At 61.4% G+C, this 20,323-nt stretch overlaps 2 protein-coding genes across 2 annotated transcripts; both read left to right on the top strand.

Annotated features, from left to right (window-relative positions):
- Window positions 1–4,155: 4,155 nt before the first annotated feature.
- Window positions 4,156–15,077, top strand: SP2 (Sp2 transcription factor). Its single transcript, XM_051775577.1, is given in 9 exon segments — window positions 4,156–4,215; window positions 6,446–6,521; window positions 7,237–7,290; window positions 7,292–7,327; window positions 7,329–8,261; window positions 8,819–9,116; window positions 11,006–11,180; window positions 12,504–12,697; window positions 13,808–15,077. Coding segments are annotated over 8 exon segments (1,854 nt in total). The 5' UTR covers window positions 4,156–4,215; window positions 6,446–6,458; the 3' UTR covers window positions 13,909–15,077.
- Window positions 15,078–16,026: 949 nt separating this feature from the next.
- PNPO (pyridoxamine 5'-phosphate oxidase) lies at window positions 16,027–19,718 on the top strand. Its single transcript, XM_051775575.1, has 7 exons — window positions 16,027–16,116; window positions 16,773–16,897; window positions 16,984–17,083; window positions 18,127–18,180; window positions 18,733–18,861; window positions 18,939–19,009; window positions 19,085–19,718. The coding sequence occupies exons 1-7, from the start codon at window positions 16,072–16,074 to the stop codon at window positions 19,248–19,250; spliced, it is 690 nt and encodes a 229-aa protein (XP_051631535.1). The 5' UTR covers window positions 16,027–16,071; the 3' UTR covers window positions 19,251–19,718.
- The last annotated feature ends 605 nt before the right edge of the window (window positions 19,719–20,323 follow it).

Raw genomic sequence — 20,323 nt, forward strand, 5'->3', positions numbered from 1 at the left:
TCTGCAGCGGGTGCCACGGGGCTGCGCCGTCTGGGTCGCCCCGTCCCGAGGGGACACCCCCGGGGGCGGCCGCGGGGCCTCAGACGGGGAGAGACACTCCGGGATCCTCCCCGGAGGTTTTGGGGGGGCCCCACCACACCCAGACAGCCCCGAGGGGGTGACGCTGGGGTGATGTTGAATCCCCCCCCCCGAGGTGCTGGCGGGAGCCTTGGGGGGGACCCCGAGACTGCTGGGGGTGGCACGGGGGGCACGGTGCCAGCTGGGTCAGGGACGGTGGTGGCACTGGGTGGTCACAGCCCTCGTGGGGTGGTCACAGTCCCCATAGAGGGGCCATAGTCACCATGGAGGGGTCACAGTCCCCACGGGGGTGGTACAGTGACAATGGGGCGATCACATCCCCACAGGGGTTTCACAGCCCCCATGGGGGGGTCACAGTCCTCATGGAGGGGTCACAGTCCCCACGGGGGTGGCACAGTGACCATGGGGTGATCACATCCCCCCATGGGGTGGTCACAGCCCCCTCTGGGTTGTCACAGACTCCACTGGGTGGCCACAGTCCCAAGGGATGTCCCCATGGGGTGGCCATAGTCCCATGGGATGGTCACAGCCCCTTTTTGGGGTGTCGCAGCCCCCACGGGGTGACCCCACTTCCCAGGGGGGTGTCACACTCGTCCTGGGGTGCTCCCAGTAAACGGTGGGACACAACCCTATCCCTGTCCCCAAACTGTGCCATCACGGGGACGAGGACCCAGCCCAGTGCCAGCCGTGGTGTCCCGGGGAACGGTTGGCACCCCTGGGAATGGCTGGCACCCCCGGGAATAGCTGGCACCCCCGGGAATGGTTGGCACCCCCGGGAATAGCAGGCACAGCGCTGCCCACCTGCTCCCCGAGGACAAGGGCACCTGCCTGCCTGGCAGAGATTCCTATCGGGATTATCGCGATGGGATTCCCGTGCCCGCAGTGCGTGCCAGGTCACGGCGTGCCCGGAGGGAGCAGTTTCCTCACGGGGAGCAGGAATTACTGTCGGGACTCGACCTCTCCGCGACGCGGCGACGGAGCTGCCGGCTCGGAGCGGGGTTAAATGGGAGCCTTAATTTGGGGTTTAATTAGCCCCGTGTTAATCTCGCCGCCGTATCTGCTCCCGGCCGGCCCGGCTGTCAGTCAGGGCATGGGGAAACCTGCCTGGCACGGCGCGGGGAGCGCCCGCCCGGGATGGGGCACGTGGAGGCCTCGGGAATGGGGGTGTGGGGATGGAGCGGGGACGGGCACGGGGGACACGCGGCTGCAGCAGGGAGGGGACACGGGGGACAGCTCTGGGGACAGGGACGTGGCTGCACCGGGAATGGGGCACAGGGATGCGGTGGGGACGGGGAGCGTGGATGCAGATGGAACGGGGATGTGGGGATGGAACGGGGATGTGGGGATGGGTCGGGGATGGGGACAGGGACACCGGGCTGCTCTGGGGACGTGCGGGCACATCGAGGACAATTCCGGGCTGAACTGGGGACAGGGACATGCGGTGGCACCGAAAACAGGGATTTGTGGCCGCACTGGGAACTGGAACACGGGTGCAGAAGGAATTGGGACGTGTGGATGCACTGGGGACAGGGACACCGGGCTGCACCAGGGACACGGGGACTGGAAACAGGGACACTCGGTGGCTCCAGGGACAGGGAACCGGGCTGGGAAGGGTGAAGGGCACAGGGCCAGGCTGGCAGTGAGGAGGTGCTGCAATTCCCGTCACTGAGCGTGGGCTCGGGCACGAATCCCACTGGCACAGGGCACGGGGTGGGTGGCAGGGGGCTGGGGACAGGGACAGCAGGGCTGGGGACTGCAGGGAGTGGCGTGTCCTCACCCCCTGTCACAGCTCTGGGTCCTCCAGGTGAAGCCTGACCAGGGTCCTCACTGTGTGTCCCCATGTCCCCATCCCAGCCTTGCTGTGCCAACCTGTCCCTGTCCCCCTCTCACTGCACAGACCCTTGTCCCCATGTCCCCATGTCCCTGTGTGTGTCCCTGTGTCCCCATTTCCTTGTGTCCCTGTGTGTGTCCCTGTGTCCCATGTTCCCATCTCAGCCTTGCTGTGCCAACCTGGGCGTCCCCATTCCCCTCTCACTGCACAGACCCCCGTCCTTGTGTTCCTATATCCCTGTATCCCTATATCCCTGTATCCCTGTATCCCTATATCCCTGTTTCCCTATATCCCTGGGTGTGTCCCTGTGTCCCTCTCCCAGCCTTGCTGTGCCAACCTGTGTGTCCCTGCTTGGAAGGTGGCAATGCCACATGGGACGTCCCCTGACAGCCTGAGCTGAGCTTTTGGGGTCCCCCTTGTCCCCTGCTCAGTCTCCCCTGGCCCAGTGCCACGTGGGGTGTCCCCTGGCAGCGCTGGGGTCCCGCTCTGGGGTGCAGGGACACATTTGGGGTGCGGGGCAGGCGACATGGGCACATCCCACACGAGGCCATCCCCGTGTCCCTGGTGACACCTGTGGAGCTTCCCGTGGCTTTTCCAAGCGTGGCCGGAGCCAGAGCCCATCCCAGGGGTGCCCACGGGTGTCCCCCAACCCCACCCCTTCCTTCCACCCCACGATGGAACCCCGGGGGCGAGGGGGGCTCTGCCCGACCCCAACCCCCCCCCAGCTGTGCCCTGGGGGACCCCCGGGTGGGTTTGGGGGTGCCGGGGCGGCGGTGCCAGGCGGTGAGTAAGCGGAGAGGGAGGGAGGGAGGGAGGGGGGTAATTAAAGGGAGGCGCTCCCGCCGCAGCAGGTTCCCACAAATGGGAGGCCCCGCGGCCACAGACACGGCACAACAAAGCACCGGGCAATTATTTGGCTCCACTGGGAGCTGCTGGTCCCGTGGTGGGGACTGGAGAGCCAGCTGGGCACCCCCCGGGCTGGCAGCGCTGGCACCGGGGCAGGGGGGTCGTGGGGTGGTTGGGAGGACACCCCTCTGGAGGGTTTGTGGGGTGAGGGGGGGGACACTCGGGTGTGGGGAGGGATGTGGTGGTGGGAGGGGGGAGGGTGGGGTGGGCACCCTTGACCCCCCTCTGACACCCTGAACCCCCCCACCGAGCACCCCAATCTCTACAAGGGGGCTGGGGACCCCCAACCCCTCTGGGACCCTGAGCCCTACAAGCGTATTGAACACCCCAATATCCTCCAAGAACCCCGAACCCCCTGAACACCCCAATCTTTGTGAGGGGACCCTGAACGCCCCCTGAGCACCCTGAACCCCCCCTGAGCACCCCAACCTCCCCCTCTGAGCATCCTGAGCCCTGAAGGGGATTGAACACCCCTGACCCCCCCAATCTTTGTGAGGGGAGGGGGGACCCTGAACCCCCTGAGCACCCCAATCTTTACTGGGGGACTGGGGACCCCCAACTCCTCTGGCACTTTGAGCCCTGAAGGGGATTGAACACCCCAAAACCCTCCAAGAACCCCAACCCCCCTGAACACCCCAATCTTTGTGATTGGACCCCCACCGGGGGGGTCTGGGGGTCCTTCAGGAGCCACCGCTGGGCGCCACCAAGTTGGGGACCCTCCGGACCCCCCTCAAATCCTCCGAGGGGTCAGTGATGAGGGGGGGGGGTCCCAAGGGGTGGGTGATGGGGGCCTGGGGGTGCCCCCAGGGATCGGTGATGGGAGGAAAGGGGGGAAAGGGGGGTCCAGGCCCCCCCGGGGGTTCCCCGGGACTCCCCCCCACTCTCGGGGGGACTCCGTGACGTCATCAGCCCCAAACGGCTCGCCCCCCACCTTTCACCAATCACAAGGGTGGCTCGGCATAGCCGCGCCTTCCATTGCCTAATCTGCCTGTCAATCAAACTGCCTGTGACCAATCGCGAGGCGCATTTTGGTCAGGTCCCACCCGAGAGGAAGTTGCGACCCCCCCCCACCCGCTGTCACTCAACCAGCGGACACGCACAGCCTGGCCTCCCGCCCATTGGCTTCTTGTGCTGTCAATCAAAAATCCGCTCTTCCATTGGCTCCCCGAGTCCGTCCGTCACCCTGGCCCTCCGCTTTCCATTGCACCGCGGAGCTGCCTATCAACCAGCGACCATTAGCGGATTGGCCGTCCGTCCCCCATCTCTCCACCGATTGGCCAGCGCGGCAGCGAGACGGACGGGGATTGGCTGCGATGCCGCGGCGGGGCGGGGCGCGCAGGGCGGTGCCCGGAGGACGAAGATGGCGCCGTGAGCGGGTCGGAGCCGCCGCCGCCCCCCCGGTCAGTGCGGGCCGAGCGGGGCCGGGGGGTGGCCGGGGCGGGGGCTGCGGGGTCGGGCACCCCTCGGTGGCTCCCACGGCCCGCCTGGATCGAGCCCCCGGTCGGGAGGGCCGCGCTTCCGGCGCCGTTGGCCCGGTCGGGGGCGGGCCCGGGCCCTCGGACCCGCCTCCCCCGGGACCCGCCGGGAGGGGCCGTAGGGGGGCCCGGGGTAGGGAGGGGGGTCTGTGGGGTCGCGGGGGGTCACCTGGGGATGGGAGGGGTCAGATCTGAGGGTCCCCGGGCCAAGGATGCCCGGGATGCTCTGCTGGTCCCCGGGGATGGGGGTGGCTGTTCCCGGGATGCTCGCAGGGTCCCCGGGGGCGAGGGGGTCAGTTCTAGGGGTCCCTGGGGATGGTGGTCCCCAGACTGGGGGTCTCCGGACCACTGAGGGGGTCTCTGGAGATGGGGGGGTCAGGTCTGGGTTTAGAGGGGGATTCATCCCCCTGGTGGGATTTGGGCAGGTTCCAAAGGTGGGATTCATCCCCATGGGGGGATTTGGGCAGGTTCCCAGGATTTAAACCAACCCCCTCCCAAATCTCGGATTATTCCAAGATTTCCTGCCGCTGAGATGTAAATCCGCAGGTGCTTGAGCTCCTCTGGGCTCTGAGTGCCCGGTTTTCCCTGTTTTTCCCTGGCAAACAAACGGAGCTACTCCTCTTGGATTCGTTTTTCCCGTAGCTGTGTTTGGATCCAGAATCCCGAGGGTTTTTTTTTTTTTTGGAGGGGGGAATTGCTGAGTTTTCCATGGATTTTTAGGGGGCTCTGATTCACCTGGAATCCAATACAAGCGAGGTACACCCGGGGGGATCCCACTGGATCTTATCCCTCTTTATTTGTCCGGGATAATGGGATCTGTCCCGGGCTGTGTCTCTGTCCTGCTTTGCAGTCAGGGCTGTTAATCCCCAGCTCGGCCCTAATCCTGCTCAAAGGGAGGGTGCAGCCCTGCAAATTCCCTGCTTTTCTGGGAAGAAGGCTCCAGGTTTTCCAGGAGAAACATTCCCTTTCATCCCAGGCCAGCGCTGGGCACCAATTCCGTCATTCCCAGGAGGCTGCAAGGGAATGGGAATTCCTTTGCCAAGGAATGAGGTGACTCATCCCCGATTCCCAGGCTATTCCAGGAGCCTGGGACTCCCACCTGGCTCTTCCCAGGGATTTATGTGCTGTGGGAGAGCCTGGAAGGGAGCCTTGGACCTGGTGCTGGCCCAGGGAAGGCTCCACATTCCCAGGGGGGAAAAGTGTGTCCCGGGATATCCCAGGGATGTGGTGGGAGCTGGGGGGGGGGTCTTCCCTGTGGTTTCCTTGGAATTCAAGCTGCCTGTGACACTGGGGGGGTGTGATGGGGGTAAATCCCAGCAGGCTTCCCAGGGATCCACAGCTTTTTCCAGGAGCCTTGGCTGCTCCTCCATCCCTGGGCATCCAAACTTCCCTGCAATCCCATTCCTCTGGACATCCAGAATCTCCATAAATACCACAAGGCTGCATTTGAGATGCCCTGAGTGATCCCAAAGCATCTGTATCCCTCAGCTTCCCTGTTTGGAGTCAGGATGTTGCCAGCAGTGGGAATAAAGACCGTTCAAGCTCAGACATGTCCTCCCTGGCACCTGATCCAGGGAATTTTTCTGGAGCAGCTGCCGGATGGGGAATTCACCAAGGGAAATGTCAAAGCTGAAGTGTCTTCAAATCCAGAACAAAAGATTCAGCAAGTTTGTGAGGATTTAGGGGCCTCTTTCCCTTGGTTTAAACCTATAAATGTTAAAAAAACCCCACGAATCTTTCCCAAAAACTCTTATCCTTTTGGGATTCCCCGAGTTGGAAAAACAGGCAGCAAGGGGTGGAAACGGGGAGATTTTGGCTCTGTGGGCACAAACCTTCTGCTTTGAAGGGTCCCTTTTTTTTTGGGAGGGGGTCTCTGTCGGCCCAGGGAGGGGCTGTGGCTTCAGGAATGGGGTGCAGGAAAACGAGGGTGTGGAAAACAAGGGAATGCTGGCTGGGAATTCCCTCGGCTGGCAGACGGAGCGCGGGGAGGTGGTGACACGTTTCTGCAGCCCCTTTGTCACACCACCCCCCCTCCGAAGGACTGGGTGAGGTGGGTGGCACAGGGAGAAGGGGAAGGGTACCAGGAGGATCCCATGGGATTGGGGGGGTCTTGGAAAGGGCTCCCTGGGCTGATCCATGTGCTCTCTCCCGGCAGCTCCAGGGCCAGCATGGCCGCGACTGCCGCCGTCAGCCCCAGCGAGTACCTGCAGCCGGCTGCCTCCGGCACCCAGGTGGGTCCAGGGCGGCCTGGGACACAGGGATGTGGCCTGGGATGTGGGAGGAACCAGGAATAGCCGCTGGGGATGTGGCAGGAGAAGGGTTGGTGGCAGGACAGGCTGGGGAGCCGCGCTCGGGGCTTCTTCCCGCTCCCGACAGCAGCTCTTCCACGGGGTTGTCCCAGGGCTTGTTCCCAATCCCAGCACCAGCTCTTCCACAGGGTTGTCCCAGGGCTTGTTCCCAATCCCAGCACCAGCTCTTCCACAGGGTTGTCCCAGGGCTTGTTCCCAATCCCAGCACCAGCTCTTCCACAGGGTTGTCCCAGGGCTTGTTCCCACTCCCAACACTCTTCCACAGGGTTGTCCCAGGGCTTGTTCCCACTCCCAACACCAGCCTTTCCTCCTTGCTCACTGTTTCCCTTCGGGATCTCTCAGGTCCGGACCACAAGGTGCTCTTGGAATTCAGGCTGAGGGGCTGGGATGGGGTAAATCCCAGCAGGCTTCCCGGGTATCCACAGCTTTTCCCAGGTATCCCCAGCTCTGTAGTGGCCATAGGGACTCATGGATGTGATTTAAAGGCCATCCTGGTGGCTCAGGCTGTGATGAGGGGCAGCTAAAGGGTAATTAACCACCTCCCTTAACGAGGAGGGTCTCAGCATGGGCTGGGCTGGATTTTGGGGTATCTGGCACAGCTCCCCATCCCTAACTTCCCTGTTTTTCCTGTCCCCAGGACTCCCAGCCCTCTCCCCTGGCCCTCCTGGCAGCCACATGTAGCAAGATCGGCCCCCCCCGCCGTGGAAGCCGCCGTGACCCCCCCGGCCCCCCCCCCAGCCCACGCCCCGAAAGCTGGTGCCCATCAAACCCGCCCCGCTGCCCCTGGGCTCTGCCAAGAGCAGCATCGGCATCCTGTCCTCCAAAGGGAACCTCTTCCAGATCCAGGGCTCCCAGGTGGGCACCTCCTACCCGGGGGGGCAGCTGGTTTTCGCCATCCAGAACCCGGCCGTGCTCAACAAGGGCTCCCGCTCGTCTTCTTCCTCCTCCTCCTCCTCCTCTTCCTCCTCCTCCTCCTCCAACATCCAGTACCAGGCGGTGCCCGGCGGGGCACAGACCATCCAGGTGCAGCCCAACCTCGCCAACCAGATCCAGATCATCCCAGGCACCAACCAGGCCATCCTCACCCCTTCCTCCTCCTCCTCCTCCTCCTCCTCCTCCTCTTCCTCCTCCTCCTCCTCCTCTCACAAGCCCGTGCCCATCAAACCTGCCCCGGCGCAGAAGGCGGGAGCGTCGCCGGGCGCGGGCGGCGTGGTCAAGTTACCCAGCGGCGGCAACGTGACTCTGACCTTGGCCAGCAACAGCCTGGTGGGCCCCGAGCAGGGCGCCCAGGCCCAGCTGCTCACGGACAGCCCTTCCAAAGCGGGCAAAAAGCCCCGGAAGAAGGCGGCGTCTCCCGCCCAACCCGCCGCCGCCGCCGCCGTGGCCGTGGCCGAGCAGGTGGAGACGGTGCTGATCGAGACGACGGCGGAGAACATCATCCAGGCCGGCAACAACCTGCTGATCGTGCAGAGCCCCGGCGCGGGGCAGCCGGCCGTGGTGCAGCAGGTGCAGGTGGTGCAGCCCAAGCAGGAGTCGCAGGTGGTGCAGATCCCACAGCAGGCCCTGCGCGTGGTCCAGGCGGCCTCGGCCACGCTGCCCACCGTGCCCCAGAAGGCCTCCCAGAACTTCCAGATCCAGGCGGCGGAGCCCACCCCGACCCAGGTACCACCTCCCCAGGTACCAGGCTCTACCTTTGCCTTGCCCACTCCCACCCAGGTACCACCTCCCCAGGTACCAGGCTCCACCTGGGCCTTCTCCTCGGCCTCACCCAGGGTTTGAGAGCTGAAGGGTTTTGAAGGAGGATCTGAAGGGTTTTGAAGGAGGAACTGAAGGGATTTTGGGAGGGTTTTGAAGGAGGAACTGAAAGGTTTTGGGCCCATCCCTGGAAGTGTCCCAGGCCAGGTTGGACGGGCCTTGGAGCAACCTGGGCTAGTGGAAGGTGTCCCTGCCCATGGCAGGGGAGTGGAACTGGATGAGCTTTAATATCCCTTCCAACCCAGAGAAGTTTTGGCTGTCCCCATCCCTGGAAGTGTCCAAGGCCAGGTTGGATGGAGCTCTGAGCAACCTAATGGAAGGTGTCCCCGGGTGGGTGGAACTGGATGAGCTTTAAGATCCCTTCCAACCCAAACCCATCCACCATTCCATGATCCCTGGGGTGTGTGTTGGAGAAGGGAAGAGGAACCATTCCCGATCTCACCCCCCTTCTCTGCCGCCCTCAGGTCTACTTCAAAACCCCCTCGGGGGAGCTGCAGACCGTGGTGCTCCAGGAGGCCTCAGCCATGGCCGTGGCTCCGTCGGGATCGTCCTGCAGCAGCCCCGTGTCCCGCAGCCCCGGCCCGGGGGGCTCCAGGAAACCCCCGCCCCGCAAGGAGCGCCCGCTGCCCAAAATCGCCCCGGCCGGGGGCATCCTGAGCCTGAACGCTGCCCAGCTGGCAGCCGCTGCCCAGGCCATGCAAACCATCAACATCAACGGGGTGCAGGTGCAGGGCGTGCCCGTCACCATCACCAACGCCGGAGGTGGGCTGGGATCCGCCCCGGAGCGGGACCGGGGCGCAGGGACACGCGGGGGGGGGGTGGCACCTCCCAGAGCTGGGAATCCCCTCCTGGAGCAGACCCCCAGGGTCGCTGTGCCCTGGCAGCAGCTCCTGTTGCTCCCTGGGTGATTCCTGGCATGGATTTTGGGGGGTCCCAAGCCCACCCTGGTCGGCTGGCTCGGGGAGGGGGGTGGCAGAGGTGCAGGAACCATCGGAGGCTTCCCAGGAGCCCAGCCCAGCTCCATCCCCTCGGAGCTCTGCAGGGGGGACACTGAGCTGGGCCCAAGGCCTTGAGGGGGCTTTCTTTTGAGGGGCCTTTTTTTTGAGGGGTCTTTTTTGAATTTCTTTTTTTTTGAGGTGTCTTTTTTGAATTTCTTTTTTTTTTCTGAGATGTCTCTTTTTGTAAGTTTTTTTTTTTTTTAGGTGTCTTTTTTTTTAAGGTGTCTTTTTTGGAGGTGTCTTTTTTTTGAGTTTTTTTTCTTAAGTGTCCTTTTTTTGAGGTGTCTTGTTTTTGAGGTGTCTTATTTTTGAGATATCTTTTTCTGATTTTTTTTTTGAGGTGTCTTTTTTTGAGGTGTCTTTTTTTTTTTGAGTTTGGTTTTTTTTCGGAGATCTTTTTTCCCTGGAGCACCAGGACCCAGAGGGACGTGGTGCAATGGGATTATCCCTCCTGCAGCCTCCCCTGCTGTGGCTCACACTTCCAAATCCCAATCCCAGCGCTGGGACATCTCCCTGCATCCTCTGGGAGCCGTGGCTGCTGGTTTGGGCTCCAGCAGAGGGAATTCCCTGTGCTTCCAGCTCCATAGCCAGGGATCACCATTCCCAGGGATCTTCCCACCTCCTGGGATCTTCCTTGAGCCCAAACCAGCCAGACCTGGCCCAGGAGCCACAGAGAGCCCTGGGGATTCCAGGACAGCCTCCGTGTCCCTGCTCCTGCCACCAGCCCTTCCCGGGGAGCTGTGTCTGTGGGAAGTTCATCTCCTTCCCCAGCCAGCCAGACCTGCTGCCTGGCCGTGGTTCCTGTGCCAGCAGCACCTCGGTTTGGCACGGGAGAGCTGTTCCTTCTTGCTCCACCAAAGGCCGTGTCAGCAGAAAACCCGCCGTGGTTTCCTGCTCCACCTTTGGCCGCTGCTCCCCCGGGATTGGCTTCTGGGGGGGGGTGGGTTTAATTGGGACAGGGGAGATGCCGTGGGCAGATGTGGAGGGGACTGGTAGGACCTGCTGGCTGTGGGTCTCAGAGAGGACATTCCCACCTCCAAAGTGCCACCAAAGAGCTGCTCCGACCCTCGGCTCGGCGCTGATTCCCGGGGAGGTGTCCCAGCTCCGCCCGCGCTCCCCCCTCTCCGACATCACCCCTCTGCTTTGCTCTGCTGCCAAATCCCACTCCTCCTTTCCCTCCTGCTGCTCCTCCTCCTCCTGCTCCTGCTGCCCTGGGAGCAGCGATCCCGCTTTGCTGATCCCATCTTCTTCTTTCCAGCTCTCCGGGTGCCGCCTCCTCCTCCGCCAGCGCCGGGGCCTGGAGCGGCCCCCTGAGGGCCCCGGGGGTAAGTCCCGTTCTTTTGCTCAATATATTGCACGTTTTTTCAAAGTTTCTTTTTTTATTTCCTCCTCTGAGAGCCCAACAGTTTTTTTTTCCCTGGAAGGGGTCCAACCAAAAACCGAAAACTTTGAAAAACCGCACAGTATATTCAGGAAAAAGGGACTTACCCGGAGGGGTGTGGGGTGGGGGGTGTGGAGCTGTGGCTGTGCTGCATGTGGGGCGGGGTGGGATGAATTTTGGGGGGTCTTCCCTCCAGCCAGCCCTTGCAGAGGGTCTGGCAGAACCCAGGGAAGGAGCGTGGCTGGCTGCTGATCCCCCTTTTCCTCCCCCAGGCCAGCAGCAGCTGACGGTGCAGAACGTGTCCGGCAACAACCTGACCATCAGTGGGCTGAGCCCCACCCAGATCCAGCTCCAGATGGAGCAGGCGCTGTCTGGAGAGATCCAGCCCGGAGAGAAGAGGAGGAGGATGGCCTGTACCTGCCCCAACTGCAAGGATGGGGAGAAGAGGTGAGTGGGAAGCAGCACATCCCATGGGAACACCACCCGAGCCTGGCCCCAGGTCACGAACCAGGTGTTGAAATTATGATGAATTACATAAAATTATTGCTCCTCTCAAACTGAGGTGCAAACAAGACCCAGTGTCAAGAGTAGGGGTTTTATTTAACAGTAAATGTGAGGCAGAGAAAGAGAGAGAAAGAAATAGGGGAAAAAAAGGGAGGGGAAGAAAGAAAGAAAAGGGAGTGGCAGAGAGAGATGAGGGAGAAAATGTGTCACCACTGTGGAGCCTGCAGTGCCCCGGGGGTCTTTTGGTCTTCCTGGTGGTGAGGGTCCCACAAAACATGGAATGCAGTGGAGATGGGTTAATATCAGTTCAGGAGATGGATTAATATAAATTCAAGGGGTGGATTAATATGAATTCAGGGGATGGATTAATATCAGTTCAGGAGATGGATTAATATCAGTTCAGGAGATGGATTAATATCAGTTCAGGAGATGGATTAATATCAGTTCAGGAGATGGATTAATATCAGTTCAGGAGGTTCCAGGCACCTCCCCTGGGGGTGGGGGAGCTTTGCAATCTCTTGGGACAGGCTCTGGATTTGTTGCCTCACTTGGATCAGGTCCTCTGGTGGTGGGAGGCCTCAGGGATGAGTCTGGGGGTGCTTTGGGGGTCTCTGATGGTTTATGAGCCCCTTCTGAGCTGCCCCTCACCTGAGTGTGTCCGTGGTCTTCCCAGAGTGGGGGGTTCACTCCTTTGCTTTGGATTTCTCCATCACACCCCCAAAACCCTTCTCCTCTGGTGGAAACTGTTACCTGGTGGATACCAGCAGGTTCCTGGGGAATATTGTCAGATTGATTTCACCAAACTGCCCAGAAAAAGGGGGGGATAAACATCTCCTGCTCTCAGGGGGCACCTCTGGGTGGTCAGAGGCTTTTCCTTGTCACACCAACCGGGCTGGGGAAGAGGCTGAAACACTGCTGAACCAAACAATCCCTGGATCCAGGGTAAATAATCCCTAGATTTGGGAATGGCACCAGGCAGAGGCTCCCCCTGGGCTGCAGAGGTGGTACAACAAGTCAAATCCTGGGTACTGTTATCCCAGAATTAAAAAGGCCGGAGCTGTCCGAGGAGAAACAAAACGCTCCAAGTCTCGCTTTGCTCTCCTGAAAACGGGATGAGCTTGGGATAACCAAGCTGAGCCTTGGGATAATCAGACAACAGGCTTGGCTCAAGTTCCCCACGAGAGTTTAAACCCGAGTTTGGGGGCACTGGGGGCTGAGGTGCCTCTGTTTGGGGCATCACCAACATTCCCTTCCCTCCCTCCGCAGGCCGGGGGATCCAGGCAAGAAGAAGCACATCTGCCACATCCCCGAGTGCGGCAGAACCTTCCGGAAGACGTCCCTGCTGAGGGCCCACGTGAGGCTGCACACGGGGGAGAGGCCCTTCGTGTGCAACTGGGTGTTCTGCGGGAAGCGCTTCACGCGCTCCGACGAGCTGCAGCGGCACGCGCGGACACACACGGGTGAGGGGTAAACCCTGGGATAAACCCTGGGATAAACCCTGGGATAAACCCCTGGGATAACCCCCAAATCCTGGGATAACCCCCAAACCTGGGACACACACGGGTGAGGCGTAAACCCTGGGATAAACCCCAAATCCTGGGATAAACCCCTCTGGGATACCCCCAAATCCTGGGATAACCCCTCTGGGACACACACGGGTGAGGGGCCCGGGTCCTGGATAAACCCCTGGGATAACCCCTCTGGGATACCCCCAAATCCTGGGATAAACCCCTAGGATACCCCCCAAAACCTGGGATAAACCCCTGGGACACCCCCCAAATCCTGGGATAACCCCCAAACCTGGGACACACACGGGTGAGGGGTAAACCCCTGGGATAAACCCCCTGGGACACCCCCCAAATCCTGGGATAAACCCCTGGGATAAACCCCTGGGATAAACCCCTGGGATACCCCACAAACCCTGGGACACACACAGGTGAGGGACCCCAAATCCTGGGATGAACCCTCTGGGATAACCCCCAAATCCTGGGATAAACCCCTGGGATACCCCCCAAATCCTGGGATAACCCCCCTGGGACACCCTCCAAATCCTGGGATAACTGCCCTGGGATACCCCCAAATCCTGGGATAACCCCCTGGGATACCCCCCAAATCCTGGGATAACTCCCCTGGGACACTCCCCAAACCTGGGACACACACGGCTCAGGCACCCCAAATCCTGGGATACCCCCCAAACCTGGGACACACACGGGTCAGGGACCCCCAAGGACCCCCAGAGACCCCCAAAATCCTGGGATAGCACCCCTGGGCCACCCCCAATCCCTGCCCCAGCCCCCCCGGGTGATGGACCCCCCTGAGTTGTCCGTGTGGGTGGAGTTCCTGGGAGTTCCTGGGAGTTCCTGGCAGGATTTTGGGGGGGTCTCCACTGCTCTGGGGTCTCCTGGTGACGGAGGTGCCGTGGCAGGGGGAGGGGGGGGATCGAGGGGGTCCTGCCCTGGTGGGGTCCCCACTGCCCTGCCCTGGCAGGGGGACACAGGTACAGCCCCACCTGGCCAGGGGGGTCCCTGTGCCACCCCCTGGCACCCCCTGAGTGTCCCCTCTGCCCGCAGGTGACAAGAGGTTCGAGTGTGCCCAGTGCCAGAAACGCTTCATGCGCTCCGACCACCTGACCAAGCACTACAAGACCCACCTGGTCACCAAGAACTTGTAGGGCCTGGAGGGGGGACCCACCCCCCCCACTCCCCACACCCCACAGCCAGGCCCAGGAGCACTCCAGAGCCCCCCTCCCCAGGAAGTGGGACCCCAAGGGATGTCCCCAAACCCTCCCGTGCCCCCCAGAGGTGCCACCCGGGGTCAGGGGGTGGCCCAGCAGCACCGGGAGCCCTCCCTGGGGTGTCCCCCAAAAGGAGGCAGGGCAGGGGGGAGAGGCCCCACAGCACATTCCTACTTTGTATTTAAATCTATAAATAGCTATAAATATCTATATGCCCCCTTTGGAAGGTCCCCTTTTTCTATGGAGATCGTTGCCTTACGCTCCCGATTCCCAACCCTGTGGATCATGAGTGCTTTTCTAATCTCTATTTAACCCCCTTTTCCTCCTCAGATTTCCCAAAACTCAAGGGGTTTTTTGTTTTGGTTTTTTTTTGGTTTTTTTTTTGTTTTGTTTTGTTTTTTGGGGTCTTTGGGGGTTTCTTTCCTTTCCTTTCCTTTCCTTTCCTTTCCTTTCCTTTCCTTTCCTTTCCTTTCCTTTCCTTTCCTTTCCTTTCCTTTCCTTTCCTTTCCTTTCCTTTCCTTTCCTTTCCTTTCCTTTCCTTTCCTTTCCTTTCCTTTCCTTTCCTTTCCTTTCCTTTCCTCTCCTCTTTCCTTTCCTTTCCTTTCCTTTCCTTTCCTTTCCTTTCCTTTCCTTTCCTTTCCTTTCCTTTCCTTTCCTTTCCTTTCCTTTCCTTTCCTTTCCTTTCCTTTCCTTTCCTTTCCTTTTTTTGTTTGTTTTGTTTGTTTGTTTGTTTTTCTCTCCCAAAACTCAAGTTTTTTCTGGTTTGTTTTTGTTTGTTTGTTTTATTTTGTTTTTTCCCCCTCCTCTTAAAAATTTCCCTCTCCCGACTTCTCAATTCCCAACCAACGTGGAAAACGTTTTCCTTCGGAATTTTGGGACTCCCTCCCCTGTGCCCCCTCTGTGTACAGTGTACATTGTATCATAGATTATATTGCTTTGGAGCTTTTAAATTAAACGAAAAAAATCCACTTTATTTTTTAGTTGTAACGAGCCCGAGGGTGTTTTTCCCTGGATTATGTGATTGGATCTGTTCCTGTTTTCTGAACTGTACCTGGAGACAGCCAGGAGCTTTTCCTTGCTAAATAAATTTAGTCACCAGAGGCAAATGCTTGCTGTGCCACCAAGGCTCCTTTCTTTCCGGGGCTGGGAATGTTCCGGATCCAGTGGGGTGTGGGAGGGAGTCGAGGGCAGGAGGAAAGTGGGATTTATTGGCAGGGATCCCAGATATTGATGGAAATGGATTTATTTACAGGAAAACAGTCCTGGAGCTTCTGCTCCCATGGATTGCCAGGTCAGGAGTGTGGGTTTGTCCCCAAGGTTCCCTGTGCCCAGTGTCCCCAAACCCCTGTGTCCCCTCTGCCCCCACTGTCCCCCAGGCCCCAATATCCCATCCCTGTTCCCAGTGTCCCCAAATCCTGTGTCCCCCCTGCCCCCAGCCCCCAATATCCCATCCCCATTTCCCTGTGCCCAGTGTCCCCAAACCCCTGTGTCCCCCCTGCCCCCAGTGTCCCCCAGACCCCAATATCCCATCCCCATTTCCCTGTTCCCAGTGTCCCCAAATCCCTGTGCCCCCCCTGCCCTCTGTTTCCCTCCAGTGTCCCCATGCCTTGTCCCCGCTTTCCCTCTCCCAGATGTCCCCAAATCCTCGTCCCCCCCATCTCCCAGCCCCTCTCCCTTGTCACCATCCCCCCCAGACCCCAATATCCCATCCCCATGTTCCCTGTCCCCGCTGTCCCCAAATCCCCATGGCCCCCAATTGCCCCCCAGCCCCATGTCTTGCTCAACCTTCCCCGTCCCCACTGTCCCCAAATCAGTGTCCCCCAGCCCTCAGTGTCCCCGAACTGTCCCCCAGACCCCCCCATATCCCGTCCCCCCCTCCCCTGTCCCCCCCCCCCCCGCGGTCTCTGTCCCTTTAAGAGCCCCCCACGTGTCTGTTTATACCCGACGCCACTTCCGGGTCCTCTCGCCCCGCCCCCTCCCTCTCCTCCAATCGGCTTCCAGCACTCCCAGCTCCGCCGCTTCCTATTGGCTGTGGAATGGAGGCGCGGCCGCGGTTGGCCCCGCCCCCGGCGCGGGGGAGGCCCCTCCGGGTGGGTGGCGATGGATCTGGAGGGGCTGCGCAAGGAATACCGGGGGGACACCGAGGTGGGACGGGGGGGACACGGGGGGCTGGGCCGGGGGGACCCCCAGGGTGTCCTTAGGGCCGGGGGGACCCCCCTTCTGTAAGAGAACCCCCCCACCGGGGTATTCCCTCCTCAGTCCTCCCCCGCAGTGTGTCCCCAAGGCACGGGGACCCTCCCCAGCCAGGGTGACCCCCCCAGGATGTCCCCAAGGCCCTCAGGACCCCCCCACCGTGCTGGCAGTGACCCCAGGACCAGGGCACCCCCCACCCCGAGCTGTCCCCAAGACTTTGAGTGACCCCTTACTTTGTCCCCAAGACCTCTGTTGACCCCTTAAGTTGACCCCAATATCTGAGATGACCCCCCTAGACTGTCCCCAAGACCTGAGATGACCCTCTAGCTTGTCCCCAAGACCTCAGGTGACCCCCCCCAGGTTGTCCCCAAGACCTCAGGTGACCCCCTAAGTTGTCCCCAAGACATCAGGTGACCCCTTAACTTGTCCCCAAGACCTTGAGTGACCCCCCCAGACTGTCCCCAAAGCCCTGGGGTCCCCCCTCCTTCCCCTCACAGCTCCCCCCGTGTGGGTGTCACCCCCTCCCCTGCATCCAGCGGGACCCCCCCGTGTCCCCCCACCCCAAAGCGTGTCCCCCACGCCCCACACCTGTCCCCCCGTGTCCCCAGGCCTTCGAGGAGCAGCACCTGGTGTCCCACGATCCCATAGAACAATTCCAAGCCTGGTTCCAGGAGGCCCGGCAGTGCCCGGACATCGGGGAGGTCAACGCCATGTGCTTGGCCACCTGCTCCAGGTGACACCGAGGGGGGTGACACGGGGGTCCCCTGGCCTTGGGGGGGGGGTCCTGTCCTGTCCTCACCCCCCCCCTCCTCCTTCCAGGGATGGGAAGCCCTCGGCCAGGATGGTGCTGCTGAAGGGATTCGGGAAGGACGGATTCCGCTTCTTCACCAACCACGAGAGCAGGAAGGGCAAGGAGCTGGTGAGGGCTGAGGGGGGGGCTTGGGGGATGGTTTGGGGGGGGCTCTGGGGGCGCTGGGGGGTTCTGAGGGGCTCTGGGGGTGCTGGGTGGGCTCTGGGGCTCTTGGAGGGGCTTTGGGGGTACTGAGTGGGTTCTGGGGGTGCTGGGGGGCTCTGGGAGTGCTGGGTGAGCTCTGGGGGTGCTGAGTGGGCTCTGGGGCTCTTGGAGGGGCTCTGGGGGTGCTGGAGGGGCTTTGGGGGTGCTGGGGGGGCTTTGGGGGTGCTGTGGGGTCACTGGGGGATGCTGGGGGGACACTGGGGCTCTTGGGGGGCTCTGGGGGTGCTTGGAGGTTCTGGGGATGCTGGGGGAACTCTGGGGTTGCTGGGGGGCTCTGGGGGTTCTGGGGGGTCATTGGGGGTGCTGGGTGGGTTCTGGGGGTGCTGGAGGGGCTTTGGGGGTGCAGGGGTGGGTTTGAGGGTTCTAGGGATGCTGGGGCGAGCTCTGGGGGTGCTGGGTGGGCTCTGGGGCTCTTGGAGGGGCTTTGGGGGTACTGAGTGGGTTCTGGGGGTGCTGGGGGGCTCTGGGAGTGCTGGGTGAGCTCTGGGGATGCTGGCTGGGCTCTGGGGCTCTTGGAGGGGCTCTGGGGGTGCTGGAGGGGCTTTGGGGGTGCTGGAGGGGCTTTGGGGGTGCTGGGGGGGCTTTGGGGGTGCTGGGGGGTCACTGGGGGTGCTGGGGGGACACTGGGGCTCTTGCGGGGCTCTGGGAGTGCTTGGAGGTTCTGGGGGTGCTGGAGGGGCTTTGGGGGTGCTGGGGGGCTCCGGGGGTGCTGGGTGGGCTCTGGGGGTGCTGGGGGAACACTGGGGGTGCTGGGTGGGCTCTGGGGGTTCCCCAGGGTGGCAGCACCTTCCCAGCCCCTCTGCACTGTCCCTGTGATGCCAAACAGCCCCGTTTTGGGGCCCCCCCCCGTGGGGGCACCTCCTGCTGCAGCAGATCCCGGGGTATCCCAGATTTCTGGAGCTGGGAATGCTGTGGGAGCGCTGACAGCTCCCTCCCCTTCCCCCCAGGAGTCCAATCCCTTCGCTTCCCTCGTCTTCTACTGGGAGCCCCTCAGCCGGCAGGTGAGGGGGGGTCCCCTGGGGGGGTGGGGGGAGCACAGAGAATTCCTTGGAATGGTGTCCAGGGGGACCCTGGGGCTCCCACGGAGCGTGGGGGGGTCACACTCGGATGGGTCCCACCCCCTGAGGGTGAGGTGTGATGAGGGGTGGCCGTGTTTTGGGGTGGGAAAGTGAGGGAGTGGGGTGGGAAAGTCAGGGAATGGGGTGGGAAAGTCAGGGAAGGGGGTGGGAAAGTCAGGAAATGGGGTGGGAAAGTCAGGGAATGGGGTGGGAAAGTCAGGAAATGGGGTGGGAAAGTCAGGGGAATGGGGTGGGAAAGTCAGGGGAATGGGGTGGGAAAGTCAGGGGAATGGGGTGGGAAAGTCAGGGAATGGGGTGGGAAAGTCAGGGAATGGGGCGTTTCCCTGCGCAGGAGCCCCTTTGGAGCTGTTGTCCAGGTCCCAGGTGATGGTGGTGCCTGTGTTTTGGGGGGAGCAGTCAGGGCATGGGGTGTTCTCCCCCTCGGGAGCCCCCTGGGAGCCGTGTCCCGGCTCTGAGCCGCCCTTCCCGCCCCAGGTCCGGGTGGAGGGCTCCGTGAGGCGGCTCCCGGAGGAGGAATCCGAGCGCTACTTCTACTCCCGGCCCCGGAGCAGCCAGATCGGGGCCGTGGTGAGCCGGCAGAGCTCCGTCATCCCCGACCGGGAGGTGAGCCCGCCCTTCCCGAGGGAACCACCGGGGGCTGCCCCGTCCAGCGCCCCCCTCACCCCTCCCCGTTCCCGCAGTACCTGAGGAAGAGGAACGCGGAGCTGGAGGAGAAATTCCGGGACACGCCGGTGCCCAAACCGCACTACTGGTGAGTGCTGGGGGGCTCTTTGGGGGGGTTTCCTCGCCCCCTGCGCCCCCCTAACGCCCCGCGTGCCCCTGCCAGGGGTGGGTACATCCTGGAGCCGGAGGTGGTGGAGTTCTGGCAGGGCCAGACCAACCGGCTGCACGACCGGATCGTGTTCCGGAGGCTCCGGGATCGCTCGGCCCCGCTGGGGGCCATGACCCACCCCGGCCACGGGGACTGGGTCTACGAGCGCTTCTCCCCCTGAGGATCCCCCTTCTGGAATGCCACCTGTGCCAGAGCCACCCCCTCGCCAACCCCTCGTGGGGTGCTGGGAATCGCGTCCGACCCCCCCAGGAATTCCCGGCGCCTTCCTCCGCATCCAGTGCTGCTGGGGGTTAATTAATCGTGTTAATGACTGTGGAGAGACCCCAGTTGTGACCCCAGTGATCCCCCCCCCCCCAGTCCTGCCACTTCCACTGCCTGTGCTCCGCGTTTTAGCTGGAATCATGGAATGTGCTCAATTCCCAGTGCATTATTGCTCTTGTTTAATTGATTTATTTCATTAATGTCACCACGGTGTCACCCCTGGCTCTGTCCCAGCACCAGTCCTGCCACTGCCACTGCCTGTGCTCAATGTTTTAGCTGGAGTTGTGTTTTAGCTGGAGTTGTGTTTTAGCTGGAGTTGTGTTTTAGCTGGAGTTGTGTTTTAGCTGGAATCATGGAATGTGCTCAATTCCCAGTGTATTATTGCTCTTGTTTAATTGATTTATTTAATTAATGTCACCCTGGTGTCACCCCTGGCTCTGCCCCAGCACCAGTCCTGGCCACTGCCACCACCTGTGCTCCATGTTTTAGCTGGAATCCTGTTTTAGCTGGAATCCTGTTTTAGCTGGAATCATGGAATGTGCTCAATTCCCGACGTATTATTGCTCTTGTTTAATTGCCTCATTAATGTCACCCCGGTGTCACCCCTGGCTCCGTCCCAGCACTGTGGGAACCCCCCCCAACCCTCCCCCTGTCCCCTCCCTCCAGCTGAGCTTGGAAAAATCCCATCCGGATGTCCCCGAGGAGGTTTTGGGTTAATTGTTACCCACACGGGGCCGGGCTCTCCTGGGACAGCCGGGAATCCCGGCCCTGGAGCCGGCCCTGGGTCACATCCCAGTGAAACCAGGCCCTCATAACCTTCCCCCTCCTTCCCTGCTCCGTGTTTGCCATCCCAGCCTCTGGATGGTGCTCCCCCGGTGGGAACCACATGTGGATATCACTGGGAAAAGGGGTGTCAGGGACCCCAAAATGGGGTAAAAACCAGCTTCAGTTGGCCCCAAAATAGGGTAAAAA

This window comes from Manacus candei, unplaced genomic scaffold (genome assembly GCF_025592945.1).
Source record: "Manacus candei isolate 608988 ecotype Guabito, Panama unplaced genomic scaffold, ASM2559294v1 h1tg000313l, whole genome shotgun sequence".
Lineage (NCBI taxonomy): Eukaryota > Metazoa > Chordata > Aves > Passeriformes > Pipridae > Manacus > Manacus candei.